Consider the following 25,491-nt stretch of genomic DNA (forward strand, 5'->3'; position numbering starts at 1 on the left):
ACAGTCTCTCTCTCACAGACACACCCTTTCACACATGCATGCTCATAAAGCTAGGCACACATTCACATGTACGCACACACACACACACACGCTTCAGCACTTTCCTCCTACAATATGTAGCCTTGTAAAGCCACTATAAAGTCATGCACATGATCTTGAAAAGGATTTTTTGGCAACACACAAGTGCTTCTTTGACACACTGTTTGCTTGCTACAGGGAGGGGCAACACCCAGCCTATGAACCAAGAGAAACTTTGATGATGGGCGAATAAGGATAAGCACTGATGAGAAGGGAAGACACAGCAGGGTTTCAGGAAAGAGAGGGGAAGAGGAAGAGTTAAAAATGGATCACAGTCATAGAAAAGTAACAAAACATGGAAAGGGAGCAGTCTCGTGGTGATCGAGAGATAGAAGCAGGGAGGAGCCATCTCTTTTACCATCATTATCGCTACCATCTTCATCCTTCATCGTTATCCTTTATATCTTTCCCTATGTATCATCAATTCCACCAGTTTGCTTATCGTTAGTTGTTATCTTCTCCATTTTCCTTCTCCTCCTTGGTTTCTATGCCCCGATCACCACCGCCCTAGTCACAGACTCGTCACCCGCTGCATCTGTCCGTCGTCTCCCTCAGAGGTGGGCTCAGCTGTGTACACTGCCTCTCCATTGGATGCCAGCGGTGGCGGCTGGTAGAAGGTTTGGAGGTGATTGGGCCGTGGACCCAGCGGGGGCCGACCCAGGCTGTAGGGCAGTTCCAGGACGGGCCGCTGGGGCTGGCCAGTAGGACTGACTTCTTCTGGACCTTCAGGGCTGCTGTCGGGGTATGACAGTGTTGGCGGAGATGTGCGAGTATAGAAGCGAGGGGGGGAACTGCTTCGGCTGTACACCTGGGGGGAGTGTCTGGGGTAGAGATTGCTGGGAGGTGAGTTGGTGTCTCGTGGTGCAAATATATTTGTTGGGGTAGAACTTCGGGGAAAGATGCTGAGTGGCGAAGAGCTTTGGTCCCCGGGGTACAGTGGGGAGGGGTTTGAATCTCTGGCGTAGATTGGTGAGGAGTCTGGGTCAAGGTCAAGATCAGGGGTTAAAGGCAGAGCAAAGCTGTCTGAATCGTCTCGTTCACCATGATACCGAACAGATCCTTTCCCTCTTTTCCGCCCATCCAGACCTCCATCTTTGCTGCTCTCAAACAGGAAAGACTCATCCCTGTCTATATCCATCCCTCCTCTCCACACGTCCAGGGCTCTATCCTTCTGTTTGTCATTCTCTCGTTCAACCCCAGCTCTCCATCCTTCTCTGTCTTTTAAAAATAAGGTTTCTTCCTTATCTCTTTCCATCCCACTTCTCCATCCCTCAATTCCAAAATCTTTTTTCTGGGTTATAAAAGTCTCTTCCTGATCTGCCTCGGCTGCTCCCCGCCACACCTCCATCCTTCCATCTCTCTTTTCCAGGAGATCCCTCTTCTCCTCCCTCCCTCTCTCCATGCCCCCTCTCCACTCATCCATGTCTCCTTCTCTCTTCTGAGAGGTGAAGGACTCATCCCTCCCTCTCTCAACTCCTCCTCTCCATTCATCCATCATTCCATCCCTTTTTAAGAGAAATGTGTCGTCCTTCTCTCTGTCCTGGCCACCTCTCCATGTGTCTGCTCCCCCCCTCTGCTTCATCAGCAGCGGCTCTTCCAGAGTCTTGTACAGGGGCTCAGACTCCTGTGGGGGAGGTGGTGGAGGAGGCGGCAGTGGCCTGTCCCGGTAACGATCCCGGTCTCTATCCCTCTCTCTGTCAGTCCCTCCACTCGACTCCATTGTGCTGCGGTGGCGGGCCAGAGTACCAGGGGTGCGGCTCAGGGTAGAGTAGGGCCGAGCCTGAACATCAGGGGGACGTGCCTGCTGCCTTTCTTGGAGTCCACGGCGACCCAAAGTGCCTTGGAGCTGTGACCTGTCCCCTTCTTTAAGCAGCTCATGGGACTCAGAATCTCCAGTAGCACGTGCATGTGACCAGCCTTCTTGTAAGCCTGGTGTTGTGGCATGATCTTGTCCACGTGCGGTGGAATGTGTCTCAGCATCTTGTGTGTAGTGTCTTGTATGTGGCCAGCCCTCTTGTGCATTGAGGCGTGTGTTTGGCTGCATGGTGGCAGCCCAGCCTTCTTGGGGTGGCTGTGCGTGTCGAGTCAGTGTGGCAGTGTGAGGAAGAGGTGCCCTGTCTTGGTGGTGAGGCCTCGCCAGGCTTCCGTAGCGCTCAGGAGGAACAGGCATGGGAACCGAGGGCCTCAAGTTGCTCTGCACCAACTCTGAGATGATCATCTTCTCCAGAGCTGCTGCATCAGATAAGTTACGGCGTATTCCAACACCGCTGCTCAGATCTGTGGCCCCGTGAGGGGTGAGGAGGGCTGGAGAGATGTCATCGCCCCCTATTCCAACTCCTCCCTCCCTCAGAAGGTCAGTGCTGCCCACCACTCCAGCACGGGACCCAGGTGTTGTCCCAAGGCCATGCAGAGTGAAGGTGTTGGGGGTATAGCCTCCATTGAGACATACACTATCCAAACCACAGGACTCCTGGCTCTGAGACACACCACCCTCTGTTCAGAGAGACAGGGAGATGCCAATTACAGAAGAACAAGGACACGATCAAATATTTCCATGAATAGATGGGCATGAATGAATGTGTGAAGGAATGAGCAGAGTTCCGTTGCCTTTTGAAGGTGTAGCTTTAGAAGATTTGCATATTACTCATCGTCATTTGATGAAATGTAAAGTCTGTAGCTGCATGGAGGAGATGTATATTATGTCACTCATGGTGTATGAATAGTTACTGTGTGCATATATTCCATGAGAGGAAATCTATGGTAGATACAGATTGTCTATGAATTGAACCACAGTGCACGAGGAAGTGGCGCTCAATGATTCAAGCGAGCACAATAAAGGAGCTCATACTCTGTTTGTTTCTGAAGGTTCCTACTGCTCCACGTTAAGACAGAAAGACAAAGAGGGAAAGTGTCAAAAAACATTTAAAAGACAAACAAGTCCAACTAAAAAAGCATTTGAGGTATAAAAATCAAACATTCATACTGTAGAGAAACAGAAAATGACAAACCCTACCATGCAAAAGGCTTAGATCACAATTCCTGCTATCAGTTTGTTACATATTTCTTTCTTATGCTACATGCTTGACTGGAAATAGACATTTTTTAATGGGGCCCGACGTCTTTTGCAAAGTAGTGTGTGCACATAGTAAAAAAACAAACAAACAAACAAACAAAAAAACAAAACAGTCAAAGATACCAACATAAAGGAGAGCGGGTAAGTAAAATAGATAGAAATAGAAACTGTGGTACAGAGGAAGAGTCACATAAAGCTGTAATGAGGGATACCTGTGGAGGTGAAAGGTTGATTGTATCCTTGGGCCAGCATCGTGTCATAAGGAGAGGCTCCAGCATGAGTCTGCAACACTGGATTAGTGAGGAAATGGTTTCCCAAAGGAGCTGAGATAGAAGGAGGAGAAAGGGAGAGAATAAATGTCACATTCTTCACCCACAGAGACGACAATGCTGAGATTTAAAAGGCAAATAAAAATGATCAACTCGCCTCGGTTAAGCGTAGGAGTGTTGTTCACATCTGCTGCGATGAAGGACGATTCAGTCTGTCTGCGAACGGTGTCGTTCCACATCCTTCTGATGCGACTCTGAAAAGAAATATCTCACACAAGGTCAGATCTGACTCAGACCAAGAGACAATGATGCAGACAGGTACAGTGCATTGTAGTCTACCTGTCTGTTAGCAGTGGCCCTTCGACTCTGGCTGCTGGTGTACCGGCTATTCGACCGCAGGGCAGAACCCTTCACAGAATCTGGAGAGCTGGAAGAGGAAGTTGCGCAGCACTGCGAGAGACGCAGGCAGCGACCATAGTCCTTCTGGCCCTAGATACAATGTTCAAATGGAAAATATTGATTTACATACTATAATTAAATCATACATTTTGGCACAGAGAGACACACATTCAGGTGCTTGATAGCACCCACGGAGAGACTGACCTTCCTCGCGAGGCTGCAGTGCAGTATTGTGATGAGGAGGCCCTGGGCGGTGTTGAGGGAGGAGAAGAGATAAGCCAGGAGGAGAGACGGAGCAGACAGGAACATCAGGCCTGAGGACCACGTGACGCTCTGCAGGAAGAGCAGCGTCAGGGAGCCCACAGCCCACGCCCTGAAAAACACCAAAGGAAAAGAACATGAACAACATTTACTTTTCAGTGAGCGGGTCCCCTGGGAGCTTCTGGGGGGGTGCTGCAGGAGTATGGGGTGAGGGGGTCACTTTTAAGGGCTATCCAATCTCTGTATGCCCAAAGCAAGAGCTATGTGCCGGTGTTCAGCAGTAAGTTGGACTTGTTCCAAGTGAGGGTCAGCCTCCACCATGTGACTGTTCCTGTTCGTGATTTCCAAGGACAGGATTTCTAGGCACAGTCGAGGAGGAGAGGGGTTGCAGGTCGGGGGGCTCAGGATCGCATGTGGTGCTGTTGGCACCATCACTCAGTGACCTTCAGCTCTCACTGGACAGGTTTGCAGCTGAGTGTGAAGCAGCTGGGATGAGGATCAGCACCTCCAAATCAGGGGCCATTGTTCTCAGCAGGAAACCGATGGACTGTCTACTCTGGGTTGGGCATGAGTCTTTGCCCCAAGTGAAGGAGTTCAAATACCTCAGGATCTTGTTCGCGAATGGAGAGACCTTGGAACGTGAGATTGGCCGGAGAATTGGAGCAGCAGGAGTGGTGCAGCAGTCACTGTATCGCACCGTTGTAACAAGAAGAGAGCTCATACGGGTAGCTGGCTTCTCCCTTAGAGACAGGGTGAGGAGCTCAGAGAAGAGCTGCTGCTCCTTTGCTTTGAGAGGAGCCAGTTGAGGTGGTTCGGGCATCTGCTTTGGATGCCTCGTGGGCGCCTCATTTGGGAGCAGATCGGGGACCAGGTGGAGAGATTATATCTCCACTCTGGCCTGGGAACGCCTCGGGATCCCCAGTCAGAGCTAGCGGATGTGGCCTAGGAAAGGAAAGTCTGGGGCTCCGTGCTGAACTTGCTACCCCCACGACCCGACCTCAGATAAGTGGACCAAGATGGATGGATGAGACAAACTAGCTCTACAAGTTTTCAGTCAACTTCACTTTTCAGGCAGCAATTTTTTATATGAGTATGCTCTTCAACTCTGTCATGTTTGAAATTCACAATATTCAACAGTTACTGTGGAGCTGAGGAGTTAGGGGCATGTAATATGTCAAAGCTTAGACACTCATATCTTCCTGAATTCTCGCATCAGCAAGCTCTCATGCGTCTAAAATAAAAACTGAAGAAACCAAATAAAAGAGGATTCAGACAGATTAAATGACATCACTAACACCCACCCTAGATTTCCTTTTATCTTATTCAATGCAAGTTCTTTCATTTTATGTAGCCTTTCTGTTTAAGTGTTCACTTAACCTTACCAAGACTGAACCTTTTCTCAGTCAAAAGGACACAGACTGCAAAGTTCACAGAGCTGTCAACACTGCTGCAGTGCATTTCCAAAAGCTGTACTTGACTTGAAGCTATTCAAAATGCTGCTATATAATAAAAGCTGGAGTTTCACTTAGACAAAAGAAAGACTGTTCCTTCTGTCTGATGTTTTAACATGCACTTTGGTGGGGTTTTAAATATTTTAATTAAATCCTCATCTCTAAATGAACTGAGCTTCCTCAACGTATGAGCCTCCAGTTTGCAAAACATTCATTTTTAAATGATTTTTTTTTTCAATTTAATTTTTGTTTTGCCCCACTGTGCAGCATTATGCCACAAATATGAAAGCTATAAAATAAAATATTAAGATCATGAATGGCTCGCAACAGGGCAGTAAACAGGAAAAGCACGTTTGTTTTGTCAATTGAAGTGTTATAAATTGATCTTTATTATGTTATGTTCATGACTGGAGCCAAAACTAAAGAGATACAATGAACCAATGCATAATCACCCCCAAAAGATCAGCATGAGGCAGTATACTAACCTCAGGTTGTCATGGCGACTAGAGTCTGGCTTCAAAGCAGCAGTGCCGTGCATCTTATGTAAGGTCATCACCAAGACAATGAGGTTCAACTGAGACCAAAAAGGACAAATAGAGTTCAATATTTATGAAAATGTGTCTGACTGTGAGGATAATGATCTTATTATGACTTAATAGCAGAAACATGAAAAATATAAGTGATTGTTAACTTTCACCGTTATGATGACAGCAACAGGTCCAAGGAAACTCCAGATGAAGTAATTATCTGTTCGTAGCCAACATCTATGAAAACGCACAAATCGAAAATAAGAATCTCCAAAATAACAGTCAGTGTGGGAGCTAAAAGGCAGATACAGGAATTGATGTGGGAACTTACGCAGTCTTTGAGCCGTAGCCTCTGAAGTCTATCGCTGCAGACACAGCCACCACCAGTCCAGGAATAGAGTAGCCACACAGGTAGAAATACTTTCTCCTGGAGTTACGCCCCTCAAATACCTCCCGCTGCAGCAGGTACAGCTCCACCCCCTCCAGACACAACCAGCAAAACACTGAGAGCAGTGAGAAGTGTAACAAGCCGGCAATGATGGAGCACACAACCTGTGAAGGGGAAATAAACGAGTGAAAATCTGCAAGCAATACTTTGGGCTCGTAAATACTTCTTATGTGTTATTTAATCCAGGATCTCAGGTCTCACTGTATATTGTGTCTTGTTGGCGCCAACGAGGAAGAGTAGCTCTGTGATGAGCAGGTTCGCCCACAAGTTGCAGTGGATGGTGCTGTGGTCTGTGTGCCAAGGTGCCCCCTGGCAGCACAAGGTTGTAAGGCACACAGCCAAACACACCAGTGCTACAGAGATTCCAACCCAAGACACCACATAGACCAGAAGTTCTTCTACGCCGACCCCAAACTGACCAAGAGAAGCACAGAGAAAGAAAAAAAGTCAGAGTTCTATCAAGATGTTTTTTTAATCAGACTGCTAAGACTATGTGAACCAATGTGGGAGCCACAAGACAATTCAACAAGGGAAACGTCTTTGAGAACACCTTGCTTTAGTTTTCTGCTGGTGCAATATTCCCTGCAGTTTTTCTCACTGTGTGTGTTTGGGGGGGGGTTCTTACTGAGCTACAGTAACTGAGTGCATAAGGGTGGAAGACTTTGGAGTCAGTAAGCAGCACTCAATCACTCCATCTTATATCCTCTTAAGGACAAACATAATCTGAACAAGCCTCTTTTCACTGCTGAATAAAGTCAAGCAAAAAATACAAATGCATAGTAGATGCACCCTTGAATCTTTATCCCTGCCATGAAAGGGATTTTATCACTATTTTGTGCTGTCGCACTTACAGCAGGTTGCTGGTAGGTCATGAGCACAGCATAGCTGGACAGGTGGTTGCAGGCACAGGTAGTGTGCGTGTTGTTGGTGTGCAACAGGCGGCAGCCCTGGGTAGACCACCTGCCGCTCCCAGAAACCCCTGATGCGTTCCAGAAAGAGCAGTTGGGGCCAAAGTGGTTTTCCAGCTGGAAAGACGACCACATCAAAACATTCAGAGACCCAATATATGCAAAGTGTTAAGAATTTGGTTTTCATTTTCAGACATTTCCAAACACACCTGCAGGTGTCTGAGAGTGAAGATCACTGGTTCTGAGAGGTACACTCTGTTGGATCCTCTGTGCACCGATGCTGAGATCACATGGGAGTTTACCACCAGGCTCTTACGCATGACCTCTGACCCCTGGCCCAGCCCGAGCCCCAGCCGCAGAGTTGAGTTCTGCGTGGTCAAGAAGGAGCCCAGGTTTTTATAGAGAGAGAGGACCAGCTTCACCTGGCCTGCAAGGCATGGGAGGACGACATGGCAAAGACAAGGATAAATATTTCTTCATTCATGATCAAATATTTATCATATTTAATGATGTTTGTTGTCTTATGATGAGTAGAATACTGAGATTAGCATGTACAAAATGTCATTGTGTACCGTTATTACTGTACTGTTGCAGAGCCAGAGCTGATATCTGCAGGATGCTGTCGCTGTCGTAGGAGTGAGGGAACGTCAAGTCCTGTATGTCTGCCTCTGTATTTAGCACATACACCTCCAGATCTGTACACACACAGGAACAGACATGGACAAAAGTCTGGATGAGTTGGTGGCTCCCACAGAATGCAAACCAAAGCGAGAAAGAAACTCAGAGGCCACATACCAACATTTGGTGCCCTGTCGCTGAAACGGCCCTCGTAGAGGTTGTTAGCCAATAGAAAAGCTCCTTTCTCCACGGCATCCAACAGCAGTGACGCAGAGCGTGACTGGTCACTGTTGCTCATATCAGCCCAGGACACCAAGGCCTCAGGACCCAAGAGATTATCAACTGTCTGAACGACGGCCTGACAAAGAAAAAGCAAAGCAATCAATCAATCAGTCAAGTCAGTCAGTCAGTCAATCAGCTTGTCTGTCCATCCTTCTCTCTAGTTGTAGTTTACCTGGACGTAGGCTCTGCACGTACGTTCCCTCTTCTGCAGCTGAGAAAAATTAATGAACCAGACATTTATTGTTAGAATACTCATTGCTGACATTTCCACTTTCATTTCTAGGAAATGTCAAGTACACATCCTCACTGACAATGGGGACGATTTACCTTGTTGTAATTGCGTGCTGCAGACTCTTTATTGGCTGGTCTCAAGGCCTGGAGCTGGGAGTCCAGGATGTCCAACAGCTGTTCAATTAGTTTGACAGACATGCTGACATCACCAGCATAGATCCGCCCTCGGGTCAGGTTGACCAACTCCCCAGCGATGTTGGCTGCATTCTCTCCACTTTTAATCTATGGCGTGGGGTGGGGTTGTTTATAAGTTTATAATGTCAAATATTTTAACATTTAAGAGAGGACTGCTAATTGGTTTTAGGCCATTTGCACAGTGTGTGGGTGTGTGCATTTGTGTGTGCTTTTGCATGCAGCTAACCTTCTGTGCAATTTGGCTGACCCAGGGAGATGTGCAGTTGGAAAGGTCAGGCCCTCTGGAGCTCCAACCCACTGGAGACGACATGCACTGATAGGAAGCTATGCCTGTGGATGCAAACAAGATGATATTTTACAGGACCTGAGGTGGTTTGTGACTGCTGTCTCTCCTTCCACTTATAACCTCCTTTAACTCTTAAACTTGCATGCAGCCTAAAATCTTGCACAATATTTGGATTGACCTTTGGCAGCAAAGCGTGACACATCAAGTGTGTTGTTTAGAACTGTCACTTTCTAAGACTTTTATTTTGACAAAATAACATTGAAAATAAATGTATTATTATTATGGGTGTTTATTTTTGCTTTAGCAATTTTAAAGAAGAAAGTTTGTAGAACGTTTTTTTCAGAAACTCCAACTCAAAGAAGTCAGTCCAGATTTTAGGGCTGGCCCCGCTGTTGTATTTCAGCGAAAAAACACAGACCATGAATGTATTAGTGTTTCATAATGTGCACACACACACAGACAAGCAAAAACATCTAATTTATACAACCAGGAAACAAGGAGCAACACCAGTCTTCATGTGGAGCTGTGTTTGTGTCCACCTAATCAATGTAGGTAAATCAAATTAGTATTCAGTCTGACTTCATCACCCGCAAATGACAAAAATAGTTGGTGTCACCTTAACCTGCTTTAGCTTCTTTAGCCTGATTGATTTCTTCACATGTAGTGGGAGGTTATCACTTTTTTGGCTAAAAACAGTTTGATCTGCTGGAAATTAGGTTGATGAAAAAGTTGAGACTGAGCTACAGTACATATATTGTCTAAGCAAAACTAAAATGAAGAAAAAAAAGTAATTGAGTCAAATGCTTTATCTTCTCCTTCTTCAATGTTGCAAAATTATAAATTTCTATTTTGGTATTGAGTGAAAAACAGAGGGTTATTCACTGACAAACATCTAATTTTAGGTTCAAACTGTTTTTAAATTTCTGTAATGCCCTGCTATACTCATCACCTTGCCGGTAAACTGAGGTCTGACACGATTGAGACAAGGTAAAATGTGCGTAATATGCATAAGAGCTTCTCATCAGAGGGAGCTCTGGGCTGAGGAAGACAGCTGCACAGCGAGAGGAAGAGTTGATGAACCCTCTCAACACAATAACCTCACTGTTTCTTCTTGTGTCTCATCTGAAGGCAAGTTCAAAGAGAGGGCACATGACTGTATTTCAAAGGGAAACAAGATACAGAAACACAAGGGAACATTACACACATGGACACAGTACGGCACACATCTGCACACACTCACAAACACCTACCAAGTGACCCTTTCGGGCAGGGCCTCTCCACAGTCTCTCCCTTTAGCGTAGGGGGCCACTGCACACCTCGTGCTACCCGACCCTCGCAACCGCCCACCTGACCAGGACCACCAGGAGCCAATGGGACACGCAGCGGAGGGCGTGGCGTCAGGGGGACCATGGCTGTGATTGGCCGCTGGTCAAAGGGCCCTCGGTTGATGACGCCAATTGGGTGAGAGGCTGACGGGCGAACTGGGGTCAATGCGACAGTAGCTGTGTAGGAGCGTACGGTCGTCATCAGAGAGGAGAGGGGACCTGGCGGGACAAAGACAATGTACTGATTTGGATTCATCACATTTTCCCAGTTACACATCTGGACTGGTTTTCCAAACCTTTAGTGGGTGGCGGTGGAGTGAACTGTAGTGGGTATCTCAGCACATAATAGTTATTCCACACATACAGCTGGTTGTCTCTGGGATTGTAGTCTATGGAGGAAATGTACTGGTAAGGGTTGGGGAATGGTATCTGAACTGGCAGTTCCTGCCCACGGCTGGTGTCGTAGGCATAAACCACCATGTCGCTTCCAGCCCTGCCGTCTGCCTGCCCTTCGTCATCCTGGAAGACAGAGCGAACAGCGTAGAGCACGCCACAGGCCATGAAGGCATTGCTGGCCCCACGCTTGTCAAAGCCTGTGGCCCACGTACCCTCAAAGCGCAGAGTATACGGGTTCACCTGCAAAAGGGGGGAGACAGAGAGAAGAGAGGTATTCGTGAACCCCTTCCCATCCCACTTTTTCCAATCATTGATCTTTCTTTCTATTTTGCCTACCTGGCTGACAACAATGCGCCCATTATTGGCTTCAGTAGAGTAGATCACCCAAAGGCCATTCTCGTCCACGGCCAGATCGATGTCTGATTTCCCTCCCCAGCGGTAAGGTGAGGTGTCATGGTAGTTGGCATTGACCACCACCGCTTCACCACTCTTTATGCGTGTCCGCAGGTCATACTTGACCAAATTGCGTGTCCGCTCCTTGTTGTAAAACACGGCACCATCATACACCACAAAGCCTGTACCATCCACACGGCTGGGCAACCTAGGACAGACAGGGACAAATAAATATGTGGCCCATGTGCGAATTTAAATGACACTTTTTAAATTAAAATCTTAGAAAATGTTATTTAAATTCAGAAAATAAAATTGAAAGTCCCTAAAAACTCATTTTGACAGTCAGCTTCTTGTTCTGAGTGATTGCTTGAGTGATTTTCTGCCAAAGTGAAAACCTGTTTTCATAACATTTCTTGATTTCTGTTTTGCCATTGTTGTTTGAAGCAGTCAGGCTCCATGAAAAACAAAGAAATGCCACATATATCAGTGTTTCACAAAATTTGAATCATGATCCCTGGACCATTTATGATTGTTACGCAAGTTATGTCTTATTAATATATATTAATATTACTTGGTGGTAATGCTAGGTGTGTTTCAATTATACAAGCCCAATTAGAATTAGAGATTTATTACCAAGGGACAGGAAGCTACACTAACTATGTTTGCCACTTTGTGTTTGAAGGCAGAACATGGTTGAGTATGTGAACTATGGCAGTTACCCTCTGTTTCAAAAACCCAAAAGTAACCAATAAATGAATGAACTGTTTCAACAGTACATATCCTACATGCTGCCATGACTCACTTATACGTTGTGGTGATTCTGTTTTGGCGGTAATCGTCCCAGGAGGCGTACTCATACAGCACCTCTGTCCTATATGGCGTCCATGGCATCACGTACAGCCTGTCCCCAGCTTGCAACGGGTCCTTACACCACGCGCCTGACTGATGCTCCGCCTCAAGGAGTGAGGAGGCTGGCTGGATGCTGAGCAGTGAACCAGGGCACACGAAAACTGGAAGATGGGAGTTAGGAGGAGTAGCAGGATGTAAGAAAGAGGAAGAGGGAGGGAAAAAGAAGAGCAGGGAGGGAAGTGAGAAGAGAGTGGAACGATAGTGGCAGGTGTGGGAAGAAATTGATCAATGCATGAAAAATGGATTGAGTTCGATGCAGTTGGTGCGGCGAGATTAAGAAAAAAGAATGAAGAGAAAAAGAGAGAGGGATTTAAAACACCTGTGCTGATATGAGGCAACAGAAGAGATGTAAAAGTGTAATCACACACTGTTAGTGTGTGTGTGGTGAGTAATGCAACAGGGACACTGCAATGAAAGGTTTGTGTGCATGTATGTGGTGTGTGTGTGTGTGTGTGTGTGTGTGTGTGTGTGTGTGTGTGTGTGTGTGTGTGTTTGTGTGTGTGGGTTAGTGCAAAGAGTGAAGAGTGTGAGGTAGAGTCAGGGACGCAGAAGGCGGTGCTAAATTTTGCCTTGAAGTGAATGAGAGGGCAAGTTAGTTACACCGAGCACAAAAATTGGTCCACCCACATGTCAATAACCGTATGGACACATATGTATACTGTACAGTCTCACACTGGCATGCAAATAGGCATGCACACACACTCACACACATAAGCAGTGCTTGGTAAGCACACATCCAGACGGATACACAATCACACACATTTGGTCTTATTTTTCCTATGAAGATAAATAAGGGGCTCTTCCTATAAGGGAAGAAAAGGGAAAATAAGCATGAGGAGGATGAGTGGATGAGAGAGCGAGAGAAAGAAAGAAAGAAAGAAAGAAAGAAAGAGTGTTTGTGTGTAAACAGGAAATAGAGCAGAGAAGGTAAAAAGAAGATTATGTTCATGTTTGTGTGTGCAGAGAGGCCGAGGGAGAGAAACTAGAGACAGAGAGATCGACCAGGAGCAAGAGAGAAAGAAACTGGAGAGAAATAGAAAGAGAGAGCGAGACAGAGAGGAAGAAGAGAGACTAGGTGCAGAACCTGGATAAAATTGGATAAAAAGACGAGTTTCCGTACAACAAGAGATGGATAAAATGGGGGGAAAAATAACCAAGTAGGAAATGAAAAAAGGGGGCAACATCCAGCATGACTACGAAACAACGTCCTAGGGTAAGAGGAAGAGAGAAATGGTAGGAGAGAGGAAGAGAAGGAGAGGAAAAAGAGGGGTCGGGGGTAAGGAGAGATCAAGATGCTACAATATATTGTCTTTACCTTTTTGGTCCACTTCTACTCAAGCATAGGAAAAAAAAGAGGGAGAGAAAGAAAGAGAAGTCAGAGGGTGAAAGAAGGGAAGTAAAGAAAAGCAAGAAAGCAAGCAAGAGAGAAAGGAAAGAGAGAGAGCAAGCAAGCAAAGTAAGAAAGTAAGTCAGAAAGAAAGAAGGAAATGCACAGATAAAGACTTTGGAACTCATTCTCACCACAACATTATAGTTTACATAAAAGAAAAAAGAAGCATAAAAGAGACCCAGCATACGCCTCTTGTCCAACTCCCTCACACACACACACACACACACACACACACACACACACACACACACACACACACACACACACACACACACCTCTCCTCCCACCCCCCCTGAAACCTCCCCTGATCTCTCCTTCCCTCAATCAGGCTCCTGTGGAGAAAAGAGAGCAACTCCTGTGGCGTGAATCTGGAAAGGAAAACACACATGCATGCACACGCAAGTGCAAACGCACACCCTTGCACGCACACACCCACACAAACACACGCACACACATGCGCGCACACACACACACACACACACACACACAGTATGCAAATGTCCTACAGTTTCTCACTCTGCACTTTCTTTATCCAGCTTTCTTTCTGCACTACACACAGACAAACCCACACACACACACACACACACACACACAGACACACACGTACATGCAAAAAATTCCCTGAGAAAAAAAAACTTTTTCTAGCCATCACACTTTCAGGAAAACAATCAACATACACACACACACAATGTTGATTGATAAAAAAAAAATTGGTTACATTTCTGTCTTTTGTGTGCACAAAAACATGTATTTATGTGCGATCGTTCTGTGTATATATGTGTGTGTGTGTTTATTGAGGAACATATATTATTATATATGCATACTCACTATAAGGTACACACTCATACTGGATCTCCAGGTACTTGTATGTTCCAGGACAGGGGTCTGGGAACACGTCAACCCCTGCAACCACCACACACTGAGTCCTGTTGTTACACCTGAGGATGGATGGATGGATGGATGGTGGGCAGAATGATTCAGTGAGAAAACAGATAAGGGAGGGAGAATGATTAACAGACAGGAAAGGGGAAGCAAAGGACAACCCATTTGTCTACTCTCCTGCTCCCTCTCAGTGAATATTGATCAGTTCTTCTAGGAAAACACTGCTGAGTACACAACTAATGGTGCAGCCACTCTCTCAGACTTAGATGGAGAGATTAGTGTGCTTGCATGAACACATGACCTACAACAGAAACAATGGCTTCGTCTAATGTTTCCCCTGACACGGACACTCATGTATGTTATGTAGTAGAGCACATATACTGTATGTACAAAATCATAGATTGTCTTATTGATTAGCTGAACCGCTTTAAATACACTCGCACAAACTCAAAATAGAACAAGAACTACATTATGTGCCTGTGCATGCTCTCAGTTATTACATAGTCACAAGTAACTGTGGATGTGTGACCCAGCACGTACACACCTCTGGGCCATAATCTTTAATGCGTCGGGGAGGTAACACTGTGTGTTCTCCATCTGGAAGGGGTCTGCATCACAGATTTTGTCATCGGTGCGTCCATAGTTGGCAGTTTCCACCATCACCACGTCACTTCCTGGACAGCGTAGTTCGATAGGGTAACCTTCACAAGCCAGCTCCCTGCGCAGCAGCCCAAACGGCATGGCGGCCCGTGACATAGCTGCTCAACAGGGACAAAAGTGGAGGAGATGGGGTGGGTTAAAATCAAAACTCAAAAACAAGAAAGAAAAAATAGAGAGAAGAATTTTTTTCAGAGCTGTGTGTGTACATAGTTTTCAGACTGCCCTAAATGGGAGAATTTAAGTTGTTTTTTTAGTGATGGATGGGAAACAGGGGGTCTATGTGGTTGTTGCCACTTTATCTCTCGATGTAGATGATATATGATTTGGAGCAGCCACTTTGCAAAGCTACAGAGATACTGCAGCATTTTATTATTGCACCTTTTTCATAAAGCAGGGGGGGTTTTTAAAAAGACAGACAGTCTGCAACCATGTTCTGTCATGCTGAACTTTGCACACATGATACAATGGTAAGTCAATGCTAAGGTCAGCATCCTAATATTCCCACAATAGTAATGCCAACATTCTAGGCCCCAGGATTGCAAAATTTAATAGCAACCTATCCGATAGGACCACTTAAGTAATTAGGATTAATTGCCTGGGCACCATAAAGATTTCGTAATAAATTATGTAACAGATGTTAGGGTTCAGGGGTGGCCAGTGGTCTTTGCAAAGCTACATTAGGACATAATTTTCCCTGGCTGAAAAGTATACCTATGCTAAGGGTACTTAGCTTTACGTGATAAATCATTTTAGTTTCCCTTTAAATATCAATTTTACAGATAAAATTAAATGTAAATGTAATACAATGAAGCGGCATGTTGACATACACAGCAGTAATCCTGCAATTATACACCAAATGCCACGTACGTAAACACTTAACACTGCCTTAATCAAATCAATGCCAGTGGGCCTGTTTGATATAAGCACCAGATAGTTAACTCCACCTATGTCTTCTGTCACTGTGAACACCTCGTGTGTGATTTCATTTAATCTTTAAATTGCACGTGTAAAAGATTGCTCCGATTATGAGCTGCAGAGAGTGTGATTAATGGCATAAATCACACCTCACCTCCGCTGTGACACCTTCATATGATGTGATGCTTAGGTACATCCCAATCTCTTGTGTTTTCATTCAGTGGGGAGGATCAGGCTTATACTTCTCACTGTCAGGTGATCAGCAAATGCAGTAAAAGGCTTCTGTTTTCTTTCACTTGAAGGCTGGTTTTCACTCATCCACACCTCTGTATGCAAAGTCACCTGACTTCGACGTTAATCCATGTAAACCAGGGTTATTGGAGAAAATCACATTAACATTTCTCTAATCCCATTTAGATGGTGTTCACATCATCAGGAGTATCACTGACACATGAAAAGGTTTTTACTGTATCAGGATTAAACACAGCCAAACATGTCGCTGTGATCCGTATGCTGCCAGTGCACAATGAATGTCTGTGATGCTGCGTTACTTGCACCCGTAAAACTCCCTCTAGCAGTAAGCCTGCTTCCAATTTTCTGCAAATCTTTTGATGATTCAGGTCACACCTTTTCCCAAACTTGCCAAGATGCCTTCACCGTTTTTTTAGAGGTCAGCATTTCACGTCAGGCAAAACCATGACTTCAATTTATATTTTTTCTTAATCTATTGCTCCATCGCTTTGCAGCACTTGTGATTCATCCTGCTGAATGCTCTGTCAGGATCAACACCTTAGAAGCACAATTGCTTACCTTGGCCGGAAGGGGCAACATGTGCCAGACTGAGAGCACACACCCCCAGGAACCACAGTGACATAGCCATGCTGGGCAGGAAGAGTTTGCGCGTCACACCACCAGCTGTGTTAGAAGAGCCTGGAGAGTAAGGAGTGGAAGTGTGAGATTGAGAACCAACACCCACCTTTCTGAGTGCAGGTCTCTCTGTGTGTGTGTGCTGGCTGGTCAAAAATGCACAATGACAATGAAAGAATGCATGTCATAAAACACAGCAGGGCCGAAGGACAAAAAAATAGAGACAGGCAGACAGAGAGAGAGAAATAGAGATAACAATTGAGCAATCAGTGCAGCGAAATGTCCCTCAATCTGCTGTTACCATGGTGATAGCACAGTGCAGTCTGGGAGAGAGAGAGAGCCTTTGGATGTGCATATCAGAGTGTGTGTGTGTGTGTGTGTGTGTGTTTGGGAGTGAAAGCGCACACGTGTGGGTACGTGTTTTAAGTTCGTAATTAGCCAGAAGCTACAGTGGCCACTGACCCATAAAAGAGTCTTAATCTTGCTATCCACACACACACTTTCACGCACACATCCACACGCAGGCAGAGAGCCAGGCTCAGCTTAGGCCACCTTTCAGTAATCTTAAATAAATAATGTCACAGAGGCAAGCTCTTCCTCAGCAGGGCCGGGGTAACAAGGTGAACGGCTGACCGAATGCAAAAGCAACGAGAAGGCGATGCCCAAGTTCTCAAGGAGAACATGCAGACAAGCTGAAGCATCAACAATGGTCTTTTCAGTTCTAAATATTCCTTGCACGGAAATTCACGTATGAGCTAACAAAAGAAGAAAGCATAAAATAAACCACACTATCGTCCTCTTATATCATACAATCACAATAATAAATGTGCTCCAGAGAATGAATAACGATGTATTTCCATTCATGAAGGATGCCCATCTCTGATAGAGGTCTCAAATCTTATTTAATGAACTGAAATAATTAAATATTGCTAAGCTATGTGGAAAGTAGTTAAAAAGAGTCCATTACACAATAGGTGGATGGCGATACTGGACCTCGGTAAGTTAATTGACATTAAATGCTAAGCACATTAAGTATCCAGGGTCCATTACGTTGCCTTGATGTTGGACCCGCTGATGAAGCTTATGAAGATGTGCTGTGCTTCCCACTGCTTCTGAACAGAGCTGTGGATTTGTCACAGTGTACACGCCAGAGAAGTGGAAGACACTGACCTGCTTTGGAGGTCTTGTATTGACTATTCATTTGAAAAAGTGTTTTGGTCACCATTTTTCTTTTTGAAATGACATCCCCAGATGGATGTATTTCCTTCCCTGATCTAAGAACTGAGGTTCTGTAAACCAGTTTTGATATGAGGAGCTCACTTGCAGCAGTGGGGACTAATTTCCACTGTTGACGACCTGTGCTGATATATTGTAATGCATCCTACTTGACACGACCATGTGGAAGTAGGGTGCCTGTGCCTAGCAGTTGCACCTTCCTTTAAGTGGCATGCAAACTTTGATATAAAGAGGCGGGAGATCGATCAGGGTTGTGGAGTTGTAACCTCACCCAGTGAGCCCTGGGACCCTCTCACCGTCCTTTAATTCTTCCCCTTCAACTGTTGTAGTTAGCTGAAGCCTTAAAGGACGTGCTCTGTTTTGCTAGGCCTTACTTCTTGGTCAATTAGGACTATCCAGCAGAGCACAAACAAGCCTTTCCATATTGGAACTCTCAGAAGGAAACCCAATTTGTGGGCATTTGGGTAGATGGCTCTTCAGTCTCTACACTGAGTAACAGCATGGTAGCTGCTTTATCTGTGGTGCTTTGGTCAGAAACTAACAGGGAATTGGCTTTAGTGAAACATTATCATGGAGACAGGCCTTCTTAAAGTGTCGCATGTTTGTCTGTGAAGGCAGACTTCTCACAATGAATGGCCTCCTTTCTTCAGATATTTGTCTTTCATCCATATATTTTCCGATGAACAGCTGTCAAGACGACATCTTCACAAAACATTGCTTGTGACTTTGAACCTGGTCTTCACTCTCTGCAACTGGTTTTTCTCAGGGATTACAATTACATATGATTTCCTGACATGGGTGTAGAAAACGAGCACAGATTCTGAATCCCCCGCATCCTTTGAGCACATCGTTGGCTGAAAGCTTTCAGTGTAATGAAGCGCTCAACATAACAGTGGCTAAGACTGTTAAATGCATCTTCTCCTTCATCATTGTCTCCATATAATTTAAGGTTAGGGTTACTCTTTAGAGCAGGGCATCCTATATGTTTACTACAAAAATAATAAAAATTGGTGTGTGTGTGTGTGTGAGAGAGTACATGCAAACAGCTTGCGTATGTTGATTTGTGATTTCCTTTTCTCTCCATCTTCTTGTTAGGTAATGATGGCAGACAGATTTAGGTCAGTCCTCAGCGAATGTCCAACATGCATTCAAACACTTGCGCATGTAATAGTCCAGCACACACACACACACACACACGCACGTTGAGAAAAACAGACCTTTGTCTTCTTTAAGTCCACTGAACCAACAAGACTGTAATAATAAAGGCCCCAGGACCACCGTGATACAAACACACACACTTATGCGCACTCTCAGCAGAACCTTTCCTTCCTTTATTTCTTACATATATACACACACTTGCATCAACACACATGTGCACACACAATGCAGCCAATCTCATCCAAAACCCTTATGGCAGCATGTTCTTTGCCCCCCACCCCCCACCCACTCATTTTAAACACAGCACACACACACACAAACCCTTAAGTGTTCATGCAGGGTAAGTAGAGCAAGGACACTGATGGGCCTTGACAAAGCCACACACCCAGTCCCCCCTGTTTGTAGCAACACACTTCCAGCCTGCAACCAAAATCCAGCCCAGGGCCACCAGCCGGCCTACATGGAGAAGAAGCGATCTCTAAGTGGGAGTGTATGAGTGGTGAGCCTGGAGTGAAATAAATGACACACACACAGCCATTAATGCACATACATACCACAACCATGTGCATACACAAAACATAGAAACATTGGGCCTCGATTTCCTATCCCAAATTGTGTACTGAAAGTAAAAATTAATCAACATCCATTCCTTAGCAGTTTCTTGTTTTAATTCCCAAATAGTATGTTTAAGGTTGCTTGAATTATTTCACTCAAAGCTGTCTCTTGGGGCAATGAAGCTGGAAGAGTGAAGCATTCAATTTTTTAGCGCTGCATCGTTCCATCAAATGGAAGCAGTCTGGGTGTTTTGGGCATAATTTGACACATTTGACCTCTTAGTATATTTAAAAACTTTTAATCTCTTCTTTAAAGGGAAGTTCTGCATTCACAGCTTGAGTTCGTAATGACAGATACCGTTGAGCTTTAGGGGGTTAATTAATGTATGATGAAAAGCTGGCAAGTATCTGTTGACTGCAGCTTCTGAAATGAGGACTTGCTTTTTGTTTTTGTTTTTTTAGTTTTTTTTCATATGTATATCACTGTCATCTGAACATATTTGCTCATTTGAGCTGTTGGATAAAGAAAACATTTCTTCCAAGGCTTCCAATTTACGAGCTTTAAGTGGGCACACTTTCTTTTTCACTATAGAGTTTAAAGGACCCATCTTTTAATAAAAAAAAAATACTGACAGATGAAAAGATCATGAAAAGCAACCTTTAATGACAAAGGCTGATCGTGAGTCTGCCAAACAAATCCTGTGTGGCCTGGGTCCTCAAAACTTTAGAAAAGGAGAGCTGGTGCTGAAAGAAAATGATACCTGAAAGCCATTAAAGTCAGCCTGTGGGAAGTTTTTCAAACCAACATGAAATCATGCCATCAACAAAGATTCACGCCGTTAGAGGTGGAAGCCGCAAAAGCAATAGAGAGAAAGAGAAAGAGAGAGAAGGGAGAGTAACCTCTCCCTTTTCTGGTCAGAGAGCTATCAGTGCCTGAGGCTGGATTGATATAAAGCACAAAGTGACAACACAGCCTTAAAGTGTTATGTTCCTAATGGAAGAACGAATGTGTGTGTCTGTGTGTTTGTGTGTGAGAGAGAGACAGAGACAGGGAGTGTGTGTGAATGAGAAATGAGGCTGAAGAATAGCGATTAGACTAGTGACAGCACAGTGAAAGCTAAAGCTTTATTGGTTAAAATACTTTTTCATAATGAGTGCAAGATTTTTCTTGTCACTGACGGTAATATTTCAGGATTAATAAGGATTAAAAAAAACAAAAACAACAGTGCCCTCTGTGACTGAGCCTGTTTCAGATCATTGACCTCTGCATCTCCCAGAGGGCTGAGGCCTACATGTCACAGTCAAAGCCATTTATGGGGTTTTAGAGTCTGAATGTTTGTCTGCTCGATGTGTTACTCTGGGGAATCGAAGTGTTGCCCTCTGTCAATCATTTGCTTGTTGCAGGCAGAGAACATGAGGAAATTGCTTGGAGATGTATCCAGACCCCCCCCCCCCTTTTTTTTTTAATTCATTTTCAAATTCATCTTGGGTCATTGTCCATAATGTTCACCTTCACTGGCCTGGCTTTCCATGAATCTCTAGCTGTAGACTACATGTGGCAGACAGATGCTTTCTGAACAGTCATTTCACTTTCTTTAAACAGAATTTCTTGCGAGGAGGTTGATTAAATACTGATGAATTTCCTCACATACTTATCAAGATTGTAATCCTGCCCTCAGAGCGTGCCCACTGAGTTAAAGAAAATTATTTCCGAGTGTTCTCGAGGCGCAATCTGCAGCATTTATCATTCGGGCGTTTTTTGTTTTGTACCTGATCAGCGTACATCATGAAGCAGAGTGGTTGAAATCTGACAAAAATGGCCAACATTTGGTTTCAAGTACTGAAATGCTTTAGTTAGGTTGTTGCGGTGGTCTAGGGTAATCCAGCGCCTTCAAATAATCTATGAATATATCTGATCAAAAAGAACAAGGGTTGGTAGACCATCAAAAAAAAAAAGTGTTTACCTACCCTGTCTTTCTCTCACTGACTCATTTGTCCGCTACGCACAGCTAAACCAGAGCTAGGGTTCTCCCACCCACCAAATCCAACTTAACCCCTCGTCACACATGAGAGAAAATTGAATAGGCTGAATAAGTTATCGTCAGATAGCCAAAGCAAAACCTTTGAGGTCATCATTATGGGTTTCGGTATGTTCCAGAATTTTCCGACATTTAATTGACAAAATGATGAGAACTTGACGATGAACCAATATGAAAATGATAATTACATTCAACCTGCTGATCTAGACATCTTAGACAAACATATTTGCTGCTTCCAGGCAACAAGTCTTGATGCCACATAATAGTCAGAAGCTCATACATGAACGAGGTAGCAGATAAGGCTGTTCTTGCTGGAGCATGCTGCAGATCTGCTCAACAGAACATTCTAGTGTTTGCCAAGTCGAATCTAAGACTTTTTATTGTTTAACACCTTTTTAAATATCACAATACCAATACCAGCTCCATTATCATATTGGCCAAAGCACGAAAGCCTGTTGAGGAGTATGCATATGTGCAAAATTAATTAGCATATCACGTTTTTCAGTACCTTCTTGCAAAGAACAATTTCTATTGATATAAGCTACTAGTTTAATACAACTTTGATGTATATGAGCAGCAGAAGATGATGGATGGATATTAATATAATTGCTACTCGTCAGGCCTGGGGCCTTTCTGTGCGGAGTTTGCATGTTCTCCCCGTGCCTGTGTAGGTTTCCTCCGGGTACTCCGGTTTCCTCCCACCGTCCAAAGACATCATGTCTAGGTTCACTGGTGACTCTAAATTATCCGTAGGTCTGAACGTGAGTGGTTGCTTGACTGTCTGACTCTGTATGTCGGCCCTGCGATGGGCTGGCGACCTGTCCAGGGTGTACCCCACCCTCACCCAGATTAGCTCCGGCAACCCCCCCACTGAAGGCGGAAATGGATCAGCGGTAGAAGATGGATGGATGGATGGATGGATGCTTCTCGTCAGTCATAAGATGTTAAGTTTTCCATAGTTTTGACCTATAGCTTTTGGAAAATCTAAAATTGAAGATGTGACCAGGAATCAAATCTCTTTGTTTTTCATAATGTGTTTCTCATGATAAACATCTGCAGTGGCAGTATGAAGGGCATGACGCTGCCTGAATGCATGTATTCAGGATGGAAGGTGTGAGGACTTTGCACAAACAAGGGTGTCTATGTTTCTTCCAAAGAGGTGCTGCGTGGCGAGATAATCTTGACAGGAGGACAGGGCCAGGAAAAGGATTGCGTATGTACGAGCAAAATCATTCTTGCAACAGCAAGTTGCTACATGGTCATTTTCCCCATCCTGTCCTCGATCAGCTCCTCTGATGCAATCAATGGTTAATGATTTGTGTGTTTTATGATCTATGGTCAAGTTATATTGAAGAGTCCGGTCTCTTTATATTCTTTCCACAGAGCTTTTAATTTTACAGCCTTTTTAATGTCTGCAGCATCTCACATCGCAACTTTGACTTTTAACTGAGTGCAGCTTTCAGAAAGGGACAAAAATTTATTTTGACAAGTTGCAACATTGACCATTAGAAGTAATCTAGAGTTTTTAGTCACTGTGCAATGATATGGCTTTGGCTCAACTCTGCTCTTTTCTAGAATAAGACTTGGATAGCTACGTGTGGAACATATTGTTGGACAAATATTGAAGTGACTTGTGCCGCCTGTTGTCGCTTCGTGCCCTTTTGTGCCATATATGATTTGTGTGTCAACATGACCTTATACTATTCAATGTGTCACCCAGACAAATTCAGAGACAAAAAACACGATTGTGATCCAGAGGCGTGACAAAATGTCATCGCTACACAAACGTTCATTGACTGAGGTGTGACGGAGCAGAGCCAAGTGCATCCAGGGGCTTTTGTTTGCAGGGAGGCAGAACAAGTGAGAGCTGCACATCAGGTCTGAGACGTGTTTGTTTCCTGTCAGAAATCTAAGGTCTGTCTTCAGGATGTCTGGTCAGGTTCAAAAGCAGCTATTTCCTGCTAACATAAGGCCTTATTTGCCAATTTGCTGGATCATGAATCACTTATTTTTTTCATACATCATAGAAAATTGTACATCAACTAGACTCTATGGGCATTGATAAATATAACAAGAAATCATAATATATCTGTAATTATGAATATATATGTGTATATATTTGGCAATATGTAAAAAACTTTGTGCAACGTGTCAAATGGTAGGATTTGCTGCTTTCACTTGTCCTACACATCTTCATCTACGATCAAGGTTTTAATTGTTTGTCAAATGAAGCAAAGTTTTGTTTTTTTTTGTGGCGGATTGGCCACACAATACAATACAACACAATATCATAATGCTTGAAATTCAGTCTCATGTCACGATGCTGATAGAGTGTTACCTCCACCCCCAGCTCTGAACAGGCCTACAAGCTGACTGACTCAATGTGTCTGACTGATGCAAAGAGACATGATGAAACTTGTTTGACGTGGTCCAAATAAATAAAATGACGAATATTGTGCGTTTGCAAGAACAATGGTCAAAAGTACAGTCCAATTGTGTCTGTGTGTGTGTCGGTGTATTCGCATCTGAGAGTTTCTCCTTGGTGGCTGATGTAAATGATCTCTACGTGGAAGCAAACCTTGTTATGTTTGTTTTTTCCTTTCCATCTAATGTGCACAGTGTAGCCACACACACAGACACGCAGACGGATACACACACACACAACTGGGTGAGTCACAGCGTAAATGCAGGCATTTGTGTGTGAAAAAATCAGTTCAGGTCAGTCACCATTTTCTCTTACATACAGAATGTACCGATCACATAAATGAAATGATGCAACACAAACTAGCAGGTTCAGCCTGACAGCCACTCAGCTATCTCTCTCTGCTCTCATCCCTCTTTTCCCTCGACCTTCTCTTGTTTCCGTCTGTCTCCTTTCTCCTTCTGCACCTGTGTATCTTTCCCCTTCGCTGTGGCTCTTACCTCCCTCCCTGGCCTCCTCCACTGACCCAATCCTCTCTTCGTCTCTCTGAAATATTGATAATGGGCTCTCGCTCGGTCTGCGTTCATCTCCTCTCCTTTTCTTTTGTCCTCATGGGGGTCAAAAACGCCAAAGCAAACCTTGCAAACATCCAAACCCAGCCCTGCATTTGCAGCCATCCAATGTGCATATATGCAACACTTGTCACTGCAGCACGCGCGCGCACACACACACACACACACCACTGACACTGCAATGAAGGTGTGTAATCATGAACGTAGGGACAGACCTCTCTGGTGGGGCAACGTGGGACACCCTGGGTCATTTGTGTCACTTTCTCCACCCTGCACTCCTGAGACGACCAGACCAGACCAGAGGAGGCTGATCACGTGCCCATGAATATTTCACAGCGCTCGTGCCTCACGCTCCCGTAGCAGTGACCCAGCTTTAAAGGCACGCCAGATCCGATGGCCCCTGACAGCAGCAGCAGCAAAGGAGCGGGGCATTTGCAGCGTTTTCCCAGGCATCGATCATGTGTGTGTGTGTGTGTGTGTGTGTGTGTGCCAAGGTAGAGGGGGAGAGAGAGCAAGAGAGAAAGAGAGGGGGGAGAGAGAGAGAGGAGGGGCGGGGTGCATTCCTCATAGCCCGTATCCATATCTTACCGTCAATTCTCCGGTTTCCCTCCTCCTCCTCCTCCTCCTCCTCTCTCACTGCGTCTCCCGCATTCCGTCTCTCTTCGCCCTCACCCACTGTACTCTCCCCCCTTTCTCCCGCTCCGCTCTGGCCGACACATGAAAACAAACAAAATAATAATAATACGA

The 25,491-nt window shown here is 44.7% G+C and overlaps 1 protein-coding gene across 1 annotated transcript; it reads right to left on the reverse strand.

The window, feature by feature from the left end:
• Positions 1 to 589: 589 nt before the first annotated feature.
• LOC115038520 (adhesion G protein-coupled receptor L1) lies at positions 590 to 25,404 on the reverse strand. Its single transcript, XM_029497251.1, has 26 exons — positions 25,333 to 25,404; positions 16,707 to 16,826; positions 14,866 to 15,079; positions 14,268 to 14,377; positions 13,365 to 13,379; positions 11,943 to 12,150; positions 11,084 to 11,348; positions 10,648 to 10,987; positions 10,277 to 10,570; positions 8,967 to 9,070; positions 8,642 to 8,827; positions 8,487 to 8,525; positions 8,210 to 8,390; positions 7,987 to 8,109; positions 7,624 to 7,841; positions 7,358 to 7,531; positions 6,708 to 6,920; positions 6,390 to 6,610; positions 6,229 to 6,295; positions 6,017 to 6,105; positions 4,024 to 4,192; positions 3,760 to 3,909; positions 3,578 to 3,674; positions 3,364 to 3,474; positions 2,927 to 2,947; positions 590 to 2,571 (listed from the first exon to the last, which is right to left on the reverse strand). The coding sequence occupies exons 2-26, from the start codon at positions 16,774 to 16,776 to the stop codon at positions 590 to 592; spliced, it is 5,661 nt and encodes a 1,886-aa protein (XP_029353111.1). The 5' UTR covers positions 16,777 to 16,826; positions 25,333 to 25,404.
• Positions 25,405 to 25,491: the final 87 nt, after the last annotated feature.

The sequence above is a fragment of the Echeneis naucrates genome, chromosome 1, assembly GCF_900963305.1.
Source record: "Echeneis naucrates chromosome 1, fEcheNa1.1, whole genome shotgun sequence".
Lineage (NCBI taxonomy): Eukaryota > Metazoa > Chordata > Actinopteri > Carangiformes > Echeneidae > Echeneis > Echeneis naucrates.

Bases quoted from the DNA above. Each gene is read 5' to 3' on its own strand.
- LOC115038520 (XM_029497251.1), bottom strand. From the start codon at position 16,776: ATGGCTATGTCACTGTGGTTCCTGGGGGTGTGTGCTCTCAGTCTGGCA. The intron at 8,110-8,209 runs GTATGTGGCCTC...GTGTGTGTACAG, and splicing joins CGACAGGGCACCAAATGTTG to ATCTGGAGGTGTATGTGCTA. The intron at 6,106-6,228 runs GTGAAAGTTAAC...TTTTGGTCTCAG, and splicing joins CTGTTGCTGTCATCATAACG to TTGAACCTCATTGTCTTGGT.